Raw genomic sequence first — 25,069 nt, 5'->3', positions numbered from 1 at the left:
GACTACTCTCTCTGGGGCGGCAGCGGTTTGGGGTGGGGTGGGGTGGGTGCGACCGTGTTAATTACCCACAACTGTGTTGACTCAAGGCCTTTGTCATTAAATCTGTACTGAATAAATGCCTGCAGCACCGGTGGCTGCTGCAATTCTTTCTGAGTGGCCCAGTCCCCAGCCCACTCTTTCATTGGATATCTGTGTCTGAGTGCATTTTTTCATCCCTCACTTGGTTAGGGTCTGTGGGTCAGATCCGCAGCACAGCATCTGGGGTCTCACTCTGTTGCCCAGGCTGGAGTGCAGGGGCACAATAACTCACTGCAGCCTTGAACTCCGAGGCTCAAGTGATCTTCCCGTCTCAGCCTCCCAAAGCACTGGGATTACAGATGTGAGGCACTGTGCCCAGCATTAGTATTTTAATGTTGTTATATTGCTAAACACAGCTAATGGGAATTGTTTGATATAAAGAAAAAAAGTGGGAAGACATGCTCATCTCACTATTGATCATATCTAGGACATTAACTAGATTTTCACAAACCACATAGCTTAGGCCTCTCTATTACTTAGACTATACTCAGGCTCAAGCTTTTTTAGGGGAGAAGCAAGCATTTTAAAACCTAAATGGTACCATAAAATGTCACAAAATACTTACCAGCATAAACATATACCTAATATTTCCATATAAAAGGTTTAATTTATAAAATAGTCAAAATCAAATTTGTGTGAGCTGTTTTCAGTCCTTATGTCTAGCATTTTCCCCTTCTAATAAGTTCATCTCCAGATTTAATTAACAATCAATTTCTAATCATTTATGGTCAAAGATTTCTAAAGTCAGCTTTTGTTGTTTTAGGAAACATTTGTCTGCTCCATTATAACTTTTCTTTTGTTAGAAACAGAATTTACAGGCTGGTTATGGTAGCTCATGCCTGTAACCCCAGCACTTTGGGAAGCCCAGGTGGAAGGATTGCCTGAGCCTCAGGAGTTCAAGACCAGCCTGGGCAACGTGGTGAAATCTCATCTTAAAAAAAAAAAAAAAAATTAGGTGTGGTGGTGCGCACCTGTAGTCTCAACTAGTCGGGAGGCTGAGGTGGTAGAATTACCTGAGCCCAGGCAGGTCAAGACTGCAGTGAGCTCTGATGGTGCCACTGTACTCTAGGTTGGCCAGCAGAATGAGATGCTATCTCAAAATATAAATGGAATTTATGGTGGTAAAGTTCAACATCTTGTCAGACAAAGACTGCATAGTTTCTGGAGAAATAAACCTTCTGGGACTATTTCCAAATGGAATCTAGAAGATAGTGCATTGATATAGAGGTATATTTACAGATATATTTCTACATTAATAAAGTAAAGCATAATATCCTTTATAAATTAATGTCAAGCCTAGCCCAGACACTCAAAGCCTGAATTCTGTACCCACATAATCAACAGTCTATGGAAACTCTGGGAACCATGCCACTGGTCTCCAACCTAGCATAGTTGAATAATGACACATTCTTTTAAGAAGTAGTCATCCAGGAAATAAGTGGGTCACAAAGCAAACCAGTAAAAGGTCCATAACTTGTTTTATGAATGAAGAGTATAAGGTACTAGCCAAAGGTACAGCTCCCTTACAAGTATGTTATAATTTCTCATTCTTTAGTTTTTATCATGTGATGGATAGATATAACAGAACTCTAACAGGAAAAAAAGTAATCATGTCAGTCATAAGAATATTGTCCACATCATCTCATAATTGTTTTTAATATATTTTTCTATATTTATCCCTATTCCAAGATCAGATCTTTCCACCTGCCCCTCCCCAACAAAAGAAAAAAGAAATCATAGACAAGAAGACACAAAGAAATGGGAGACAAGAAAACACAAACTAATCAATTTTATTCATACTACTCATGAAAAGCAATTACATTTTTACATAAAATCATTAACACATACAATAGAAATAAGAGTAATACATCTGATTAGAAATACAATATAAGAAATAGATTTTAAAATAGCATACTGTAGTGATGAAATTTATACTGTATTTTCTACTTATTTATAGCAGCATCTGTAAGATTCTTCTATTTGTTCATAGTCAACTAGCAGCAAAATATTTTAAATTACAGAAATTCAGTAGATGTTTCCCTCCAATGTTTCATTCATACAGAATTTATCACGTTAACCAAACAAAACCACTTCTATGTCCTAAAGAGAAAAGGTGGGAAAATATTGCATCAGTTACCAGCTCCCCCCAAAAAAAGAAACGAGGGAGAAAGGATGGAAGCTAGAAAAATTTTTCATGCAATTACTAAAAAATATATTCTCAACCACTTTGACCAATTATAGGAGGATTTTGTGAAATCTACATGTGTGTGTTAATGAAAGTTATGTTAACTTTATTTTCTGACTTTATACTGCAGTTGAAAAATATGTGGAAGTTTCCAGGAGGCCTGTCAGAGCCTGGAGAAGATATTGGTGTGTATCTTCCATATTTTTAATTGGCTTGAAAATGTTGAGGAAATTAATGTGTTTATTTTCTTGATTTATAGCTAAGAATAAAAATTTAAATTTTCTAATTTGTTCAGACTAAGAACATTTCAGAAATGACCTCAGAGCTGATATAATTAGCAGCATAATTTCTAATATTACAATTTATTCCATTAGTAGAAATAATATCATTAGGAACATACCACCTATTCTTCTGTTTATGACTGCTTCTGGATTAATTTGTCTGAAATGGAGAAGTTTTGGATATACATCAGTAAAGTTTAGCATTAAAGGTTATTTTGGATACGACTAATATTGTTGTTGGAATTAAACTATGAGAAAACAAATCCTGACCATTCCATCATGGAAGATGAATAGAAGCCTTTAAATGAACTTTGAAATAAATATAATAAAGTCAATTATAGAGCAGTGGTGATGTAATTCTTCACTTCATGAAAATTGTATCTACTATTTATTTTTAATAGTCAGGAAGCCAAAACATAGTAAAATGTCATATAAGAAAGTCTCAACTGAGAAATAACCCCCTAACACAACTTACTGAGCTCAGTATTTAAGACAGGGAAATATAAAATAAGCTAAAAATTATTTATGTCACTGATTTACAGGAAATCAAAAAATAGAAACCAAATTTTCCTACCTATTCCTTAAACCATTGGATCAAATTCAATGTGTATCATAACAAATCAATATATTTGTTTGATACCAATATTATTTCTCATGACCTTTTCCTTAATATGCATGTCCCCTATTCTATTTAGCCAACAATGATATTAAGGCAGTTTTCTAAATTGCCTTTAAATATTTTATTTAAAAATGTCTATGTACTTAAAACTTGATTTTTAAAACTTTTACACAAACCAAATACCATATGTACATTGTATAGCCAACTCCTAACAATCCATCAGAAAATGGATTGCATTAAGATATATCTCTAGTCAATCTTGGTTTCAGGTACTTACTGACCTTTTGCTTAGTTTATGCTTACTGTTCTGTTGATATAAAAGATGATTTTGTAGTGGTGCGAATGCTGAAAGAGAAGGCCATTTGTTCTACAGTCTAATTCTCTCACACTATCCACTGGTGCCATGTGACAGCAGGGCATGTGAGCTAATTAAGCTTATGTTTTGCATCCTTACCCAATTCATATTGGGCAAAAAGCAGTCTGCAGGTTTGCAAGGCTTCCTCTCTCCTGCATCTTGCCTTTTCAAATGAATTGATTTTTTTCATGTGAACTTTTATGGGTCCTCTGAATTTCAGCTATACTTATTTGTAGATGTCACTGAAGAAATACATATTTCCAAGCCAAATACGTGTAATTTCAGGCCTAAGTATACTCCAGAATCCTTCTTAAAGTCCAGATAATTAAAAATTCACTACCTTTTTTTTTTAAAAAAAAAAAAAGAAAAAAAAGTGTGGTTTTCACAACAACCCACCTATCCAGAGACCATATGGAATTAAGAGATCTCAGTCATGTGGAATTAAGAAGAAAAAACTGCAGTTGGCGTTAGCCATACTTCCCAAGCTTAGTATAAATTAAGCTTTGCCTTAAAATTAATAAAACCCTGAAAGCAGCTAGAAATGAAAACTGACAGTAGAGATCTGAAAGACTATGTCTATATGAGGGCATTTCTAACTCAACATAAAACAAAAGATATTCTTAATGATGAAGCTGAATCACCTAATAATTACTGAAATTATTTAAACTCTGTATTTAGGAAAACATGCAATGTACTTTAGGAATACTGCCATCACAAACAGTTAAATATTTATATTGGCTCAAACAGTAAACTCTAGTTAACTGGGAAACACATTTGTTTGAAATCCTTCATTCTTTCATAATACTAGGTAAATGAAGAATTGTTATCCATAGTGTTTTTTAAAAATCAAGAGGGTCATATAGAAAATAGAATGCAACCCTCAAGGCTTTTATATAAAATAATACCCTACGAGTATAAAGGTATCCACAAGATTAAAATTGACAAACTGCCTTCCTAAAAAATCATACTACCACTGGCAGGAAGAGAATCTCCTGCATTAACCAGAGAACTATAAAACAGCTGAGCCTTATCAGAGATCATCAGTGCACTAGAGTCAGAGGGAAACACCAGGAAAACCCACATTCTGCAGATTATTTCCCATTATATTTTATTTCAATCTAATTCTATTATTAAATATAACAAAATAGAAATAACAAATATAAACTCCATTTCATTATTGTCCTGTAACTAAACAAAACAATACAACATATTTAAACATATCTCTTCATCAGCAAAATAAAACAAAACCTCTTATTTTTTCCTATGTTCTTCAAACCTATAAAACAGCAAATGTTATTTCAGTTTAGCTTACAGTATATTAAAATAATAAAAAACACAACAGAATAAAGCACACTATCTTGATTAAAAATTTCAATTCATCTTGAAATCCTTGGGGAAGAAATATCCATCTCGAGGTGGGTCTCCCATACTCTGGAGACAAAAGCACTTATTTGCCCATTCAAATTTCAGTCAGTTAGTGATTTAAGTTAAAATGATCAAAACTACTCAGGCAGTGCTGATTTTCAGTCAGCTGCTATGGTGACTGCTGAGCAGGGCAGATTTGCTCACTACCCCCATCCGGTGCTTCCACAGCATAGAAACAGCATAGATCATAAGCTACATGCTGAACTTTTGATTAGTGGTACTAAGAGCTAAATAGTATCCCCATAATTTATTTTCAAACATAAAGAATGAAAGTGGACATTTAAACAAGTTAGGAGATGTTATATCAAATTTAAGACTAGTGCTACTATCTTTAATAATAAATTTAATAACAAACATGTATTTCCCCATAATTATTTTCAAAGCATAATGAATAAAATGGACATTTAAATATGTTAGGGGATATTTTATACAATGTAAGACTAGTGCTACCATCTTTAATAATACATTTAATAACAAATGTATTGAATGTCAGAGTAAAAATTACTTTTCTTATTAAGGAATATTTCTCCCTTTTTTTGAGACAAAGTCTCATTCTGTCACCTAGGCTGGAGTGCAGTGGCATGATTATGGCTCACTGCAGCCTTGACCTCTCGGCCTCAAGTGATCGACCCTCCCACCTCATCCTCCCAAGTATCTGAGACCACATGTGCATGCCACCATGCCTGGCTAATTTTTGTGTTTATTTGTAGAGACGGGGTTTCACCATGTTGCCCAGGTTGGTCTTGAACTCCTGGGCTCAAGCGATCCTCCTGCTTTGGCCTCCCAAAGTGCAGGGAATATAGGCATGAGCCACTGTACCTGGCCTAGATTTTTGTTTTATGCTTTCAGTTATTTCTAACCATATTTAACCTATGGGCAAATCTCAATTGTAAGGGAAGTCAGCATGTAATTAAAAAATGGCAGATAAATGCCTTATGTTTTAAAACATTATACTCTTTCTATGCATCTTTCCATAGCTATTAGAGGGAAAATACAAGAGCATATCCGGGGATTGGTAAGAGTCTACAGTCAGAGAACATGGGAACTGAGACATGTTTCTGTGACTTCCTCTTCTTTGCATATTTTTCACCAGTAGGATTACTGTAAGGGCAAATATCATTTACTATTTGACAAACAAGAAAAATTGAGGCAAAAAAAGTATTGGAACAAAATCTTTGTCTGTGACAATTGTGAAGCTTTCCAGCAAAGTGGTAGAGGAAGGCAGCTTTCTAAAGGGCTTCTCCTAAATGCCTTGGGAGACAATGACAGAGCATCACAAAATTAGAGAAAGCCCAGTTAGAGGGTCCATCTGGATGTGTAGAAAAGCCGCCACAAAATATGTTAATGGCAATAAAATCCTGCCATACAATTTGCATTTAATTGAAAATCAACCTTACAAAATGTGAAAACCTTTGTTGAATTATAGAAATATTTATATTCCAAGTTTTTTGAAAACTGATGAAATACCTCCAGCATTTTGTTGTTCAAGAAATGAATCTAAGTTCTTTGGAATATTATCTCAAGAAACAAAGTAACTGCAGCCATGCAACATGTTTTAACTTTTCAATCTATATTTTACCTTTTGGAAAACAGAGCAGCAAGAAGTTAAAAGAGCTGACCCCCAAAATGTACAGGTAGATAAGCCTCCAAGTAGCAGCCAAAGAAATATTCAGCATTTCAAAAGCTTCTTCAATTTACAGTGGTAAGAAAATATTTTGGGATTTCTTGATGTCCACAAGGCAAAGAATTGGTATTGAAAACTACTTTGTTAGGATAATGTTTTGAGTCTTTACATAATGCTACTTTAACTGAAAATCTTTGATGATACAGTTTCTAAAAATGTAATTATTATTGATTTGTACATCTCTTTTAAATGTAGGAGACACAGCAGTTCGAGAAGTTTTTGAAGAGACTGGTATAAAATCAGAATTCAGGTCCCTCCTGAGTATTCGGCAACAGCACACAAATCCTGGAGCTTTTGGGAAGTCAGATATGTATATCATCTGCCGCCTAAAGCCATATTCATTCACAATAAATTTTTGCCAGCATGAATGCTTACGATGTGAGTGGATGGATCTCAATGACCTGGCCAAGACTGAAAATACAACTCCCATCACCAGCAGAGTTGCTAGGCTGCTGCTGTATGGGTATAGAGAAGGGTTTGACAAAATTGACCTGGCTGTGGAAGAACTTCCAGCAGTTCACACAGGCCTGTTTTATAAACTGTATCACAAGGAACTGCCAGATAATTATAAAACTATGAAAGGAATTGATTAAATTCACATTTATATGTTTAGAAACATGTAGACTAATGAATGACATAAGAAACAGTGGATATTTTGCATTGATTAAATATCTGGCTGTAATTTTCTAATGTATATGATTTCCATGAAGAAATTTTGTCTCTAAATGTGCACATTTTAAAAGCCTCTTTCTGAATAAAGCAAATGCATGAAAAAGATCGTTGCTCTAGGTAAGCTTCACTGGGTAACAGCAGATGCTATATAAAAGGGGAAGTCTATACATTTTCAACAATTTTGTTAGTTTTCTTTACTGGGACAATGGTTACATATTTTACTACCAGATAAAAAATTGTTTGACCATTTATCCAAACTGAGCTATACACATTTACTTTCTTTTACTCTCATTAACAAATTTCTAAAATATACTTCTTCTTTCATGTGAAATGAGATTAGATGTGGCCATTAAAATCAGCTCTTAGCAGACATTGGAAGAAAAAGTATAGCTTTCTGCCCAGGTCCTGTTTTGGATCCAAGTTTATACTGCCCAGTTCGTTTCAGTGCCACATACCAACTGGTGTATTTCCTTGACCGGTAAGTATTGTAGTTATTAGATTCCAATCGTTCAAAAAAGAAACACTCATCCGTAACACATTTCTGAAAAATAAAGGAAGAATTACTTGTTATTATTATTATTATACTTTTCATATTAAATATTTATGATAGTATAATGCCTATTCTGCTCAACCAGCTGCAGTGGTGTTGGGTTCAGCAGGGCAATCAAACTAACAAGATTCAGTGGGCCAAAATGTGACACAGACTAGTTCTGAAGAAGGACACAGGCCAGGAACACAGCATGTCAGCAGGACAGCATCAAGTATGTCACTTCAGTAGGAGTTCAGAGACCATTCTCCAGCTCCAAAACAAACAGGTCAGGTGTTAAACACAAGGCGGGACATACCCAGTAGGAAGAAGTATGCTATGGGAAGCCCAAAGCTGTAGCTTCCAGCAGTATTTATGATCCATCCACACTCCTCCCAGTCCCAAGGCAGGTAACCAATTAGGGATCATTTTTACTTTTATCAGAGATACAGTGAAGCAGTAGCAGAAGGCTAACCCATTGTAATCTTTCCATACAGAAGAAGGAGATTTGTTAATACTCTACTCACAAGCAGAATTAATTCCCCAAATTTTAACAAAAATTTTTAAGTGGCTGATGTTGTTTTAAGGCATAATAATGAATAGTTTATTGCACAGAAAATAGCTATTGGCATATAATGCCAAAAATAATATTGGAACATTATATTACATATGATTAACAATCTCTAAACACTGTTAGACAATGAGGAATAAGTAAGTATCATATTGATTTCTGGCACTCTCTTTCAGGAGGGAGGGACTTTGCATTTTAATTTCAATTCAACTATTTATCAGAAAAAAAAGGATAGCTGGCTTTCAAAAAGACCTGGAAATAATACTCCAAGTAATGGAATCTAATAGCTACCACATTATTTAAGATAAATGTTCAAAAAGCAACTTCACAGGATAGCACTGATGACACTGACCTCAAAGGGGAAAATCAATTTATTCACTTCAAAAGAAAAAAAGGAAAATCATTTTTATATTATAATTATGTATATATATATCAATTGAATGATAAACTTATATAGAAAACACATGTAAATTTTATCTAAACACATAAATGTAGGATGTATACAGAGGTATATAAATACATGGTTTTGTATTAATATCACATTCCAATTTATTTCTATATACTCATATCTAGGAAACTTCAGGTTTGGAAAACCCACATTAAAAGACTTGAACCTTTTCCCAGATTCCTTGGTGCTAAGATAAGGCAAACAGTGGCACAAATTGTGACAAGGACATAAATTAATTGGCAAAACAAGGAAAAGAGCTGGCATAATAACAAAAATGAAAAGTAAAGCCTGGGAAAGAACTAAAAGTGACTAATGTGTCTCAGCCATCTAAAGTAAGGGTGTGGTATTAGATCCTGTAATCTTCTAGAGATAAGAATGTTACTGGATATTTACTTGGTTTTAATATTTTGACCACTGTTAATTGGATTTTTAAAAACTGAAATACAAACGTAACGAATTTGCCCATTATGTAATATGTTACTAATAAAGAAACTCAATTATTTATGATGCAAATAAATCACAGCCTTACAGAGAAGCACACATTGACAAAACCCAGCTATATGAAACACAGGACTATCTTGTGCTGTTCATAAAGATTCAAATGTGATAAGAGTGAAACACCTAAACCTAGAGTAATACAGACCAATGTATTCCAAATCCAATACTTTTACTCTACCTCTAGTGAAATTTAGTGCCCCTCTCGTATGAACTGAAGTTAACCTGTGTTACTTGATTCCTTCATCTTCATTGACACTGATAAAAGAAAAAAAAATCTTCCCTTTTCCCTATTCCAGGTTTAAGATCAAGAATAGAAGTGGAAGGGAAATAAAGAGTGAAAGGAAAATTCATAGTAATCATAAAGACAACATGAAAGGTCACCATGGAACTTCATAGGCTGATTTCCCAGAGGTAAACTTAAACAACAGCATTTAGTCATATGTTCATTTGTTGGTATTCTATCAGCTTCCCGGATGCCCCACCTTGCTAGCTGGCACTCCCTGCAATGCTTGGCATACTGGAATACTAACTATGCCAATAACATTTGCCTTTTCAGCCAGTTTCTAATATTTCAGAGAAAAGAAACAGTACCAGGGACTAAGTGGACACATGATAGAACCCAGAGTTTATTAATTAATTAATTAATTTATTTATTTATTACAGAAGTTATTTCTACTTTTGAAAGAAAACAGTGGAGGGAAGGAAAACTTACATCTGTGCTGAATGTTCAGCAATATAAATTTACTAAACAACTGTTTTGCTCTTGAAAACAAACTGCGTTTTTTTAAAAAAATGAGTAGTAGGGTCAAAATTTAGTGGTCAAGAAAAGTAGATGTTTAACAGAGCAACATACATACAATTTTCAATTGTCTCCATTCTAAGTTTCCAAGTCATCTTCAGTGACTGTGATCTCAGTGTTCCTATTAAAACTGGTACAATATAATTTTATTAATCTTTATAAACATATTTAAAGAACTCTTTTTCCTATTCTCAGTGTTTGCTCAGCATTTCAAACTTCGGATAAAAAGTGGTCTTCAGAGGAATGCCACCACAAAGAAAGTAGCTTCTAAGGGCTTATAACAACTTGTACCTTGTTTCCAAGGCCTTATTTTATATAGGCCTAAGAGCTGAGAAATCCCTTAATGCATGATTATTGACTGCTTTTATGCATATACTTTTCTTTAAAAGTCACAACAATATTTTAACATTATTATACTCATTAACAAATGAGGAATTTAAAACTCGGTGCTTCTGGTAACATTTCAGATTTTGGATACCTTTTGCCCTTACACCTACTTGATACCTTTATATCAAATTAAGTTTTCCTTTATTTGTTGCTTTTTTAAAATTGAAGAATAATTTAGAGGTAGAGGAAGCATAGAGTTCAAATAATACATTTATTCATTCAATCTATGTATTTTTTTCTTCTAGGCATCTAGTATACATCAATGAACAAAACTGAACAAGATGCCTGCCTTTATGTCACTCAAATTCTAGCTGGGGGAGACACACAATAAGCAATAAGCATACGTGAATAAATTATATTCTATGTTAGAATATAAGAAAACTGAGAAAAAAGTAAAGCTGAACAGGGTAACAGGGACTAGGAATGGTGAGGGATAGAAGCTAGGTGCAATATTAAATAGCATGGTCACAGAAGGCTCCATTGAGAAAGTGACATTTGAGCAAATACTTGAAGGAGATGAAGGCATTAACCATCCAGATATCAGAGAAGAGCATTCACGTCAGAGGAAAAGCCAGTGCAAAAGCCCTGCAACAGGATCATACGCAGAGTGTTTGAGGGGTAGCAAGTACACCAGTGTGGGAAGAGTAGCAGGAAATGAGATCAGAGAGGTAATGGGATGGGAGAGGGGGCAGATCTTACAGTTTTGTAGGCTATTGTAAATATTTGGCTCTTATTCTAAGAAAATAAAGAGCCACTGAAGGCTTTTGAGCAGAAAAATAACATGATCTGACATATTTTTCTAGGATTATTCTGGCTGCCAAGACTACAGAGGGCCAGAAGCAGACTTAGAGAGACCAGAGAAAGGGTTATTCAGTAATACAGGCAGTGAGAATGAAGGTTCAGATCACAGAGGTAGCAGTAGAAATGGTAAAGAGGTGTCTGCTTTTGGACATATTTTGAAGGTAGACTTAATAGGGTTTCCTGATGGATTGGTTGCATGGTATGAGAAAAACAGGGAATTAATAATGGCACTGAAGTTTTTGTTCTAGAATGAGAAACTTGCCATCAACCGTGGTGGGGAGGGCTATGAGTATGGACAGATTTTATAGGAAAAGATTAATAATTCAGTTTTGTAAGTGTTGAGTTTGAGAGGAATATCAGACATCCAAATGGAGATAGTGAGTATTTACTGAGCACCTACTATGCAACAGACACATCATTTAACTTTTTTCCTTCTTTTTGCTAATGCTAATAACTACGGAACTAGAAATTGAAAAGTACTAATTTATTTGGAATACCAGAAAGTGTATTATATACAATAATACCAGTAAACAAGTATTCTCAGGTCTAAAAGGTATGAAACCTAAAAAAGAAATGTAGATGTATACATATGATAGTGATATAAATTTATCATGTGTTAGTGAGGGGGCAACACCTCAAGGTTCCCCCGGAGGCTGTCCACATAAACCAGCTTAGTTTGTGGTTCTATAAGTGGGGCCCAATAACCATTTATTGATATTGATAATGATGCTAATGATGTTAAAGATAGTGCTGGCAGTTTGACCCCTTGTGGGGAGTATTTGAATAGAGCAGACTCTAATGTAGCATGAAAAAGCATAATCAATACTTTTAGAAGTTTGTTTTTTGTCTGGAGAGTTAATTTACTTTGAAATTTCAAAAGAAAATAAAGTTATGTGAGATGTTTCTACATAATGAAAAACTGATCCCAGGAGATGGTGGGAGCCATGTTTCTCACTATTGGGGGTGGCAGGTTACACACAAGCAAGTGGGGGGCACTGCTAAAATATTCATGTGTTATTGATGGGTTAAGGTTGGAGATATCAGTATGAATGAACTCATATTTAGGTATTCGTTTGTTTGTTGGTTTGTCTGTTTTTGAGACAGAGTCTCGCTCTGTCACGCAGGCTGGAGTGCAGTGGCACGAGGTCGGCTCACCACAACCTCTGCCTCCCAGGTTCAAGCGATTCTCCTGCCTCAGTCTCCTGAGGAGCTGGGATTACAGGCATGCACCACCACGCCTGGCTAATTTTAGTAATTTTAGAGACATGGTTTTACCATTTTGGTCAGGCTGGTCTCGAACTCCTGACATTGTGGTCCACCCACCTCAGCCTCCCAGAGTGCTGGGATTACAGATGTGAGCCACCATGCTCAGCCTCATATTAATACTGATACAGATGGCCAAATATAGAAATATCTATAAATACACGTATATACCCAGGCTAGTGTGTACCACCATTTCTTGCTCTGTCAGCTGTGAGGGCTTAGAAGCAAAGATACTTCAGTAGCAACAAGCACACCCAGCATTCCAGTCTGTGGTTTCTAATACCATTCTCTGATAAAAGAAACCAATGCTCTTTGGAGAAGTGGCTCATTCTAGGGTGGAGTAGGGAATATATTAAATGAGCCTGGAGCATCTTGTAGACCAAAAAGTAATGAAGTACTCAAAATAAATGCATTGATAGGAGTACGTCAAAGAGGAGAGCACAGGAGCCAACTGAAAGAGCTCCCAATGGCCAGAGCTGGAACTATTTGAGCAACAAAATAAATAATGTAGTATTGGATTATAACTCAAAGTATAAAATAAATATCTGTGAATACATATTGATATAAATGATTGAATAAATAAATAAATGGAGGAAAATGAACAAATTTCCCAAGAAAAAGAATGACAAATTATGTAGATACTACCCCCTCAAGGAGGTGGAGCATAACCATCATCTCCATCTCTTAAGTATGGACTATGCATGGCGACTTCCTTCCAAACAGTATAGTATAGAAAGTAAGTGAAAGAGTAACTTTACAGTGGACACAAGTACTATCTCAGCCAGTTGAACAAGGATTATATCATGAGTGATCAATCATAAGAATAACATACACCATTATATGCCACAAAAATGGTACTTAACTTCTATATTCTTCCTCTCAAACACTCAAATCCCTATCTACCCATGGGAAAAAAAAAAAAAATCAGGCCAGGTACAATGGCTCACACTTGTCATCCCAGCACTTTGGGAGGCCAAGGCAGGAGGATTATTGAGCCCAGGAGTTTGAGACCAATTTGGGCAATATAGCGAGACCTCATCTCTACTAAAAATAAAAATAAATTAGTAGAGTATGGTGACATGCACCTGTAGTCCCAGCTACTTGGGAGGCCAAGATGGGAGGATCGCTTGAGCCCAGGAATTCAAGGTTGTGGTGATCTATGATCACAGCACTGCCCTCCAGCCTGGGAGACAGAGAAGACCCTGTCTCAAAAAAAAAAAAAAAAAAATCAAGCAAGTTGAAGGACATTCTAAAAAATACCTCAACAGTGCTCCTCAAACTATCAAAGTAATCAAAAATAAGGAAAGTCTAAGAAACTGTCACAGTCTGGAGGAAACTAAGGAGACATGATAACTAAATATGGTATCCTGGAACAGAAAAAGAATATTAGGAAAAACTAAGGAAACATGAATAAAGTATGGACTTTAGCTAATAATAACATATCAGTATTGGTTCATTAGTTGTGACACGTGTACCATACTAATGTAGGATGTTAATAATAAATGAAACTCCGTGTGGAATATATACACACTCTCTGTGTTATCTTTATAACTTTTCTGTAAGTCTAAAGCCATCGTAAAACTAAAAACTATTTTTTTTAAAACTGACTCTAGGGCTACAAGCACCATCACAAAAATGAATTTCTCAAGTCACTAGATACAGCAGCTCTAGCTATAATGTGAAAAATAAGAGCACCTCATGCATTCCTGTGCTCTACTATGCCCAAATACAGATGATTCATATATACGTATCACTTTATTTCACCAGACTATCAACGGCATGTTTGTGAAGATTTTCATCTATTGTTTCTACTGCTGTATCAGTGCTTGACACATAGTAAGTCATCAATAAATATTTGCTAAATTAATGAACAAATGGAACTTTTTCAGATAGCTTACAATAAAAATACAATTCAATGTCATTACAAAATCTAAATAAGAACTAGAGAACTAGGACTGGGGAAAATCCAGACTAGAAACTGAAATACAGAATATGGTTTAACTTTATGAACTATTTACTCCCTAAGAAAAATAGACCTGATGACCCTTTCCAAGCGTCGACTATCCAAACTTGACATCTGTGAAGATCTCTGAAGGGCCAAGAAACCTAGATTCCAATATCGCCTTGATCCCTAACTAGTATTTTCAATCAAGTCCTTTAACTTCTCTGGGCATCACTTTCCTCCTCTGTAAAATAAGAAGATTGGATTAGATGGTCTTTAGAATCCCTCCTAATCTCTAATAGCCTTAGTACACAATAAGGAAAGAAATAAGCACATGAGCAAGTTCTCCTCACATCTCCATAGTACCACCTCTCACCCCCACTCTCCTTTCCTTATGCATTGGCCTCACAATTCTAGTCCACTACTAATTTTAGATTTGAAACTTATGACCATTTCCCCATGCTCCGTTTACTGGGTTGTTTATTGTTTTACACTACATTGATTTTTCAGTTTTGGCTTTTGAGGGAGCTTGCTCAATAGGAATCCCAAAGTGCTTTTGCTTATACCACTTCTGAGAATTAAAAACAGACATGATGTAAGTATCAATGTTGACTACTTCAGAAAAAAAATAAACATCCAAATAGTGAAAAGTTAAAATTAAATTTGATCTTTTTATTTTTTATTTTTTTGAGATGGAGTCTCGCTGTGTCGCCCAGGCTGGAGTGCAGTGGCATGATCTTGATTCACTGTAACGTTCACCTTCCGGGTCCAAGTGATTCTCCTGCCTCAGCCTCCTGAGTTGCTGTGATTACAGGTGCGCATCACTATGCCTGGCTAATTTTTGTATTTTTAGTAGAGATGCGGTTTCACCATGTTGGCCAGGCTGGTCTCAAACTCCTGACCTCAAGTGATCCACCTGCCTCGGCCTCCCAAAGTGCTAGGATTACAGGCATGAGCCATTGTGCCAGGCTTAAATTTGATCTTAAATCTGTAATATCTATACATTGCATAACAGTTTTAAGATTGAGTTATAAAAGAACAGTAATTCTCATTATGCAATAACCTTTGTATTTTCTCTGTTTTCTCTCTTAAAAAGGATATATATTCCTCTTCAATTACTGTATTTTTCTCACAAATTTGATCAGTATAGACTGTTAATCTGGATAATTGGGCTCTCAAATATCTATTTTCCCTACCTTACTTTATTATAGAGTTCATGTCATCATGAAGGCCCCTCATTTAAGAAAGTTATTCTATAGGTAAAATGTATTTTACTTTTACAGAAATTACATGTATATCCCCAGAGAATATACATGTTTTCATATTTCACTATTGTGGATCAATGCAAGTTACATTCTAATACTTACTGAGATATTAATATTTTGTTCAGGGTATATCATGATCTATAGCATTATATAGAAAACAATGTACAACTTTCTGGCAGATGAAGATCAGTCAAGTTTTTTCATACCAATGCTAACATTGAGGTTGTTTGGTGACTTAAACTTAAAACTACAATTAACTTCACTTCATGCAATTTTCTTAAAAATCTGTAATTTTGTGAACACTTAAATTCTAATATTTGTTCTGGACTTCTGTTGCTCATAGCAACAAAATTTATCCTGCTATGGAATGGAGTAAGAAGTCTGTTGTGCATTAAAGAACTATTTAACTTCGGCTTCCAAATACAGGCTTTGGCAATTAAATATAGTTACTTTTGAATTTTCCTTTTCCTAGCTTCAAAAGGAAAGGAAGGACCCTTAAGAAATGTTTTCAAACAACACAAAGTTGGTAACCTGAAAACACGCATACCATTAATATGTGAAGGTATTGGGGAAAAAAACGGTACACAAATTAGTCTTTTTTCATACTCTAATTGGTGATCAGCCTAACATAACTCTTAAAAACCAAAATGTTTTATGTATCCACAGTACTCTTCTTTCTGGGAGGAGACTAGAATGCTTTAGAAATTGCATTCCATTGCAGGAATCACCGACTAAAATGGAGAAGAACCCAGGGATGTGTCATAACAGTAGTCTGAAAAAGGGCCAGGTAGAAGAGTGGGAAGGACAATGCCTCTGGCAAGTGCAAGTTCAAGTTCATAAATCCCAGTTTCTCCAAGTTACAAGGCACATCTGCATCCCCAGATGATGGCTACTGGTCAGAACACTGAACTCATACCAAAGTTGCTGTTGTTGACAGTTTAATGTCTATGGATCTGACTCAGAGAGAAATGTGCCACTTACTGAATCACCAACACCATATCTTTGGTTTTGAGGTGGGGCATGCTTACTTTTTCATCTGAAGATTGACATAGCCCACCAAGAACAATTTGAAAGAGACAGGATTGCTGCTGAAAAGGCATGACACCAAACCACACAAACTGGATGGTAAGACTAGAGATTAACTTGTGAACTTGGCAGGAATGGGTCATATGACGAGAGCTGAAACATACAACTGGATCTTGGCCATGCCATTCCTCAAAGGAGACTAAGAAATCCTGAATTTTTAATTTATGCTTAATAGCCATGGCTTTGTCTCTACAGAGTGTTTGTGATACATTTCTAAGCATTGCTAAATTAACTCTTACTGCACCAACTTGGTAGAAATCTGTTGTATCAGAAAAAGTTAATACATCCAAAGAGAGAGAAACACATTTAAGACTAACTTTCACAAGTTCCTGCTTAGCTAAGAATGAAACTAGAAAACTTTATTTTGAGTATTTTATGTTTCTGATGGTACAGAATCAACAGTTTAGGAAGCTTAATACGTATTTGCCAAGAGAAAAAGTCAGAATTCTCTTTTCAGGTCTACTTTCTTTTAACTTGTCTCATCTTCTTATGCACCCTAGTAGTTTCAGAGACACACTTGAAGACAGAGCAGTTTCTGTTTTCATCACTTTTAACAATGGGTCTTTCTATCATTGTCAGTGAATCAATATTCAGCCAATGCTCCTGAGATGAAAAACCCCACCGGCGATTATCTTACAGAGTCACCATGATTACTAGGGTTATATGGTTTGGCTGTGCCCCCACCCTAATCTCATCTTGAATTCCCATGTGTTGTGGGAGGAACCCAGTGGAAGGTAACTGAATCATGGAGACAAGTCTTTCTTGTGCTGTTCTTACGATAATGAATAAGTCTCATGAGAGCTTATGGTTTTATAAAGAAGAGTCCCCCTGCACAAGCTCTCTCTCTTTGCCTGCTGCCATCTATTTAAGATGTGACTTGCTCTTTCTTGCCTTCCGCCATGATTGTGAGGCTTCCCCACCCATGTGGAACTGTAAGTCCAATTAAACCTCTTCTTTTGTAAATTGCCCAGTCTTGGGTATGTCTTTTATCAGCAGCATGAAAATGGACTAACACCGTAAATTGGTACTAGGAATGGGATGCTGCTGAAAGATACCAAAAAACATGGAAGCGACTTTGGAACTGGTTAACAGGCAAAGGTTAGAACAGGTTGGAGAGCTCAGAAGACAACAGGAAAATGTGGGAAAGTTTGGAACTCCCTAGAGATTTGTTGAATGCCTTTGACCAAAATGCTGATAACGATATGGACAATGAAATCCAGGCTGAGGTGGTCTCATATGGAGAAGATGAGGAACTTTTTGGGAACTGAGCAAAGGTGACTCTTGTTATGTTTTAACAAAGAGACTGGCAGCATTTTGCCTCTGCCCTAGATATTTGTGGAACTTTGAACTTGAGAGAAATGATTTAGGGTATCTGGCGGAAGAAATGTTTAAGCAGCAAAGCATTCAAAATGTGATATGGGTGCTGTTAAAGACATTCAGTTTTATAAGGGAAGGAAAGCATAAAAGTTTGGAAAATTTGCAGCCTGACCATGCAATAGAAAAGAAAATCCCATTTTCTGAGGAAAAATTCAAGTGGGCTGCAGAAATTTGTGTAAGTAATGGGGAGCCAGATGTTAATCACCAAGACAATGAGGAAAATGTCTCCGGGGAATGTCAGAGACCTTTTTGGCAATCCTTCCCATCACAGGCCCAGAGGTTTAGGAGGAAAAAATGGTTTTGTGGGCTGGGCCCAGGGTCCCTCTGCTATGTACAGTCTAGGGACTTGGTGCCTTGCTTCCCAGCCGCTCCAGCTATGACTAAAAGAGGCCAAGGTACAGCTCAGGCTGTTGCTTCAGAGGGTGCAAGCACCAAACCTTGTCAGCTTCCACATGATGTGGAGCCTGAGGGTGCAGAGAAGTGAAGAATTGAAGTTTAGGAACCTAGATTTCAGATGTATGGAAATGCCTGGATGCCCAGGCAAAAGTTTGCACAGGGGTGGGGCCCTTATGGAGAACCTCTGCTAGGGCAGTGCAGAGCCCCCACACAGAGTCCCTATTGCAGCACCACCTAGTGGAGCTGTGAGAAGGTCAGAGCCCCCACACAGAGTCCCTATTGCAGCACCACCTAGTGGAGCTGTGAGAAGAGGGCCACCATCCTCCAGACCCCAGAATGGTAGCTCTACTGAGACCTTGCACCATGCACCTAGAAAAGCCACAGACACTCAATGCCAGCCTGTGAAGGCAGCTGAGAGGGAGGCTGTACCCTGCAAAGCCACAGGGGCAGAGCTGCCCAATACGATGGGAACCCAGCTCTTGCACCAGCATGACCTGGATGAGAGACATGGAGTCAAAGGAGATCACTTTGGAGTTTTAAGATTTGACTGCCTCACTGGATTTCAGACTTGCATAGGGACTGTAGCCCCTTCTTTTGGGCCAAGTTCTCCCATTTGGAATGGCTGTATTAACCCAATGCCTGTACTCACATTGTATCTAGGATGTAACTAACTTGCTTCTGATTTTACAGGCTCATAGACAGAAGGGACTTGCCTTGTCTCTGATGAGATGTTGGACTGTGGACTTTTGAGTTAATGCTGAAATGAGTTACAACTTTGGGAGACTGTTGGGAAGGCATGATTGGTTTTGAAATGCGAGGACATGGGATTTTGGAGGCGCCAGGGATGGAATGATATGGTTTGGCTGTGTCCCCACCTAAATTTCATCTTTCATTTCCATGTGTTATGGGAAGGACGCAGTGGGAGGTGACTGAATCATGGGGACAAGTCTTTCCCATGCTGTTCTCATGATAGTAAGTCTCACAAGATCTGATGCTTTTATAAAGAAGAGTCCTCCTGCACAAGCTCTCTCTGCCTACTGCCATCCATTTAAGATGTGACTTGCTCTTCCTTGCCTTCCACCATTATTGTGAGGCTTCCCCAGCCATGTGGAACTGTAAGTCCAATTAAACCTCTTTCTTTTGTAAATTGCCCAGTCTCTGGTATATCTTTATCAGCAGCATGAAAATGGACTAATACGCTAAGGTACTGCATCTTCTAATCTCAACAAGACCACAGGGTAACAACTAATCTCAAGGCATTCACTGACCCAGATTATGACAGACATATAAAAGACTGGAGCTTTAAAACTATTTGATTCGTGCTGTCCATAGTTAGTTATAACAGAAGCAAATGTTGTATGCAACTCCTTTTTTTTCCTCTACCACCCTCACTGTCTGACAGTAGCCCAAACCAACTCTACTGCAGAAGCATAGTGATTTGTCACATCCTAAAGTGAAAGGGGTAGGAGGGATGGAAACTCATCTTCCTTTCACTAATAAAATGTCAAAGTCATCCAAAATTATTTATTGATTCACTGTCATGGGAAGATATTTAAAATGCTACTTTGGTAGAATTCTGAAGTACTACATCACCTCTTGAGTTGACAATAGATTGGCAGAATAAAAGGCAAGTACAGAGTAGAAGAAGTGAAAGTCCCAAGTAGTTAATGTTTTGAGCTGCATTCTTTACCTAGGAAACCGTATACATTCCCCTGATTTAACTACCACCTATATGCTGATCATACCCAAATCTATCTAACAATCAATGTAGACCTTTCCTCTAAGCTCCAGATTTATAATTCCAACTACTCAGTGAAAAACCTTACCTGGATTTCCCTTAGACAACTCAAGCTAAATAGGTCTAAATTTGAACTTACTACCTTTTCCCAAACCCTGCCCTTTTCTTCCTTCCCCTTTCTCGTCTACCTTCTCACCCAAACCAGAAACCTAAAAAGCCACCTTGACTTTTCTTTCATCTTCACTCCTAAATCTAATCAATCACAAGTGCTAGCACTTTCCTCAGTCCTCTCTGACCACTGTTATTGCCAGGATCAGAACATCACTTGCTTGGACTATTATAGTGGCCTTCTAACTGATCTCTCTCCACCAGCCTTGGCCCCCTCAAGTCCATTCTCTACACTTCTGCCAGGATGATCTTTCTCAAATTTAAATCTAATTAGATCTCTCCTTAAAACTCTTCATGGCTCTCCACTGCTTATAGTCAGCATGGTGTATAAAGCTCTTCAGCAGATTCAGCAGTCTATCTACCTCCCCAGCCTTCTCTCTCTTCCCTTCCACTTCCATTGCAGTGTACATTCCAGCATTAGTTAATTACTTGTAATTTTAGAGATACATCAAGATTTTTGCATCCACACCTTTGCATGTCCTATGTCCTAGAGTTATCTACACCTTCATCTCAATTTCTTCTGCCCCGTGACTGCCTGCTGAACTCCTTCCTCTACAACATCTAAAATCTTACTTGTAGGTCATCTCCCCCAATTCTAGACAAATGTAATCACCTCGTTTTCTATATTGCTTCCTATATCATAATACTTCTTATCCTTTCCTATATTACTATGCATGTACGCAAAATACAGAAGTAGCACATCAAAACCCTTATTACAAATACTTACTTACACTTCTGCCTCCCCTGGATTGTCACTCATTAAGGGCAGAGACCATTTGATATTCAATTTTATAAGCCCAGTGTCTACCATAGCATCTGGCACACTTACACTCAGTAAGTATTGGCTATTCTTGAAGAAGATTCTAAAATTTATTCAACTACCTCCCCCTAAAATTGAGAGCCACTACACTCAAACTTGTGATTTATCCTGCAAAAATCACATAAACTGGTAATATCAACATAATTATATCTTTGTCATATAGTCAGTCTGAAATTGGGATAGTTGAGATATCCTTTTTCTCTATAAGCCTTGTTTTGGTGCTTTTAGAAATCCAAAGGTCTTCATTCAGAAAAAATTTCAAAAACTATTTGTACAGCTCAAAATACCACAATTTCTTAGTACTATTAGATCTTTTCTGTGGGGGAGGTTATATAGAGATGTCATAACTGGCCAGTGGCATTGGTATAAGAGCTGTGAAACACACACACACACACACACACACACAAACATTTACCTACATGTCCTATCTACTCCCTCAAGGAGACAGGAATGAGATCTGTGTCTTTTACATTTATTTTCCTGCACCATTCTTTACACACCATATATTTAACAGATATGCAATCCCGTTTCTAATAATAATGGTGAAGTTGACAGGGAGCTTGTACTACTGGAAAGAATACTAGCCAGGAACTAGGACCCCTGATGTGCTGTGATGAAATGTAAAAAAGAAAAGTCCCTCTCCACAGCCTGGCATGATGGCTTACGCCTATAATCCCAGCACTTTGGTAGGCCAAGACAGGCAGATCACCTGAGGTCAGGAGTTCAAGACCAGCCCGGCCAACATGGTGAAACCTTGTCTCTACTAAAAAATATAAAAAAATTAGCCAGGCATGATGCTGCATTCCTGTAATCCCAGCTACTCGGGAGGCTGAGGCAGGAGAATTGCTTGAACTCAGGAGGCAGAGGGTGCAGTGACCCGAGATTGCACCACCACCGCACTCTACTCTATGCAGTGGAGCGAGACTCCATCTCAAAAAAAAAAAAAAAAAAAAAAAAAAAAAAAAGAAAAGAATCCCTCTCCTGACATATATATAAATGAGAAGTAATATGAGGAAGAAGTAGCAATTTTCAAGATCTATTACATGTCGGATGCTGATTTGGGCACTTGATGTGTAGTATTTAATTAAATTCTCATAAAATTCCAATGAGATAGGATCATTGTTTCTATTTTACAGGTGAGGGAACTAACTCAGAATCATTTGCCCAAGAACACAGAGCTCATAAGTAGCAGAGTTGGCATCTGTACCAGGCAAAAAGCCTACATTCTCAATTAGTGTCCTACACTGCAAGTGTTTTGTATGTCACATTCTAAAGAAGAAACTTAAAAACCGATAATCAAAATTTTATACATCTATTCCCACTGATCTTCAAACAACTGCATAATAGAAGGAACATTTTTCGAGATTATAGTTTAATAGTTGTGCAGAGTAAAAGCAGCAATGTAGAGGTCAGGAATGCCTCTAGCCCAATCCAGTCTCTACTTTATATGAACTGTGTTTTCTTACTTTAGTTACTCCCTCAGCACATCAGTTTTTGCATCTGTGAAATAAAGAAAATACTCCCTATTTTACTGGGTGACTATGAAGATGATATATGTACAACCCTTTATAAAGATTTGATAAACAACAATGCTGGCAAATTAACAGCAATAAAAGCTAACAAAAAACGTGTGAAAACAGAAAGTATGCTTACAGAAGCCAGTAATCTTCCATCTTCCTTCATAGCAAGGTAACGGTTAGCACACACTCCTTTGATAGACACAACTCCTCTCTCTTCTGCTTGAAGTTGTAATTTGACTGTAACCGGAAAAAAAAATTATCTTTGTAAAACCATAGAGGAAAGAGCCTTCTTCACGACATTTATGCAATATAAAGACAAAACACACCTAAGCAACAACTAATCCACTTGGGGGATTGGTGAGGTTGGGGGTATGGGTGAGTGACAAGGAGCAGATGTCAACTAAACTGTATGAGAGAGGATGAGATGCAGAACTACTAGGGCACCAGTGCCTTGTGAGTCCCTTGTCGCTCCTGTGTCACAGGGTGAGCAGAGAAGGGGGACATATGGAGAATTGTTTCCTTTGTTGGGCAGTTAGCTTTCAATTGCCCCCGTTAACTGTTTACATTTTTTAAAGTGAACATACTTTAAGGGTGGATAAAAGTACCCTCACCATGTGAGAATTCCCATGCTACTGCCTATGTTGAAACTATTTAAAAGTTATTTGCCAATTCCTCACGAATAAAACACAATCTAATAATTCACTGTTATCATTTGAGCTGTATTTTCTTGACTTTTTTTTCTTTTTTGAGTCGGAGTCTCGCCTCTGTCACCCAGGCTGGAGTGCAGTGGCACAATCACAGCTCACTGCAAGCTCTGCCTCCCGGGTTCCCGCCATTCTCCTGCCTCAGTCTCCTGAGTAGTTGGGACTACAGGCGCCTGCCACCACGCCTGGCTAATTTTTTGTATTTTTAGTAGAGACGGGGTTTCACCATGTTAGCCAGGATGGTCTCGATCTCCTGACCTCATGATCTGCCCACCTCGGCCTCCCAAAGTGCTGGGATTACAGGCATGAGCCACCGCACCCGGTCCTATTTCCTTGACTTCTACACATCTTATTTCTAGCTTCCTCTTCAATGAAATATAGATGCATTTAGCTTTCTATATGGGATTTTGATGTCTATTTTTTTGTGTGCAAATATCTATCTAGTGGAAACACAAAATGCTTATACTTAATTTGCTTATACAGCAAATGATTTTCATAAAATAAGTGTGATGAAAGATTTTCATAAAATAAGATCCTGAGAAAGATGACTTGTCACACTGCATTACCAATATTAAGCAGATTATAGAAAAAAATAATTATGACAATAATGCAATATGGACAAATAATTACATAATTAATTGAAATAAACATGAAGTAAAGATTATTTTGCTATTCAGAGGCAGCATTCTCCTGCCTAGAACAATATTCCCCTAAATGTATTTTGGCTACCAGATGTTACATAAAAAACAGGTTCTGGCGTCAAATAATTTAGGAAAATCTTAGTTAAGCCAAGTTAACTCTTTATTACCAAACTTCTCAGAACTCTGCTTATCATAAGATAAGCAAGATAAATGTTTGTCCAACCTATTTTCATAGGTCATCCTATATACTATGGATATGTTTAGGATATTCTTGAGAGCAAGAGAAAAAAATGCAATTTTAGAAGTCAGCATATTATCATTTGAATAACATTAGAAATACAAAATAAATATAATTTCCAGGTGTTTATAGGTAGCTAGAGAAATGGCATGAAAAAGCAACTTTTGAAGGTTTCTGAAATAATTAACTTTGTTAGATATCATTATGTCATAGTAATTTATGTTTTAAAATTTTTCCTATCAAGACAGCAACAGACATGCAAAATGAAACATAGTATCTGGGATTAGCTTTAAAATAAGCTAATAGATTATTTTAAATAATAGATAATAAATTTTTAATAAAGTGGATAGGATAAATAAGATTGACTTGTGTTAGTCATTAGAAGCACAGGATTTCATTATTCTAATCTCACTACTTTTATGAATGCTTAAGAATTTACAATTAAAAAAACAATCTTAGCATTTTGTTGAACATTTCATGTCTGAGTCTCCTCTGTGTGTCAGTCACCCCTGGATTCCAGAAAGCATTGCATCATTGAAGCCTGAAGTTACCCAAGTGAAATTCTTTTTTTTTTTTTTTTTT

At 36.8% G+C, this 25,069-nt stretch overlaps 2 protein-coding genes across 3 annotated transcripts in view; one reads left to right on the top strand and one right to left on the bottom strand.

Moving 5' to 3' along the window:
- The window catches only part of NUDT6 (nudix hydrolase 6), a 32,985-nt gene extending 25,581 nt beyond the window's left edge, over positions 1-7,404 (top strand). For both annotated transcript variants that reach the window (XM_017852607.1, XM_017852608.1), the window contains exons 4-5: positions 2,394-2,448; positions 6,823-7,404. In XM_017852607.1, the coding sequence (XP_017708096.1) occupies positions 2,394-2,448; positions 6,823-7,220 (453 nt within the window). In that variant the 3' untranslated portion in view covers positions 7,221-7,404. The remainder of the gene's footprint in view (positions 1-2,393; positions 2,449-6,822) is intronic.
- The window catches only part of FGF2 (fibroblast growth factor 2), an 86,992-nt gene continuing 63,761 nt past the window's right edge, over positions 1,839-25,069 (bottom strand). The window contains exons 4-5 of the mRNA XM_017852596.1: positions 23,038-23,141; positions 1,839-7,840 (exon numbers count right to left, since the gene is read on the bottom strand). Of these exons, the coding sequence (XP_017708085.1) occupies positions 7,655-7,840; positions 23,038-23,141 (290 nt within the window). The 3' untranslated portion in view covers positions 1,839-7,654. The remainder of the gene's footprint in view (positions 7,841-23,037; positions 23,142-25,069) is intronic.

This window comes from Rhinopithecus bieti, unplaced genomic scaffold, assembly GCF_001698545.2.
Source record: "Rhinopithecus bieti isolate Rb0 unplaced genomic scaffold, ASM169854v2 scaffold_33326, whole genome shotgun sequence".
Classification (NCBI taxonomy): domain Eukaryota; kingdom Metazoa; phylum Chordata; class Mammalia; order Primates; family Cercopithecidae; genus Rhinopithecus; species Rhinopithecus bieti.
This window is presented reverse-complemented; position numbering and strand designations above follow the sequence as displayed.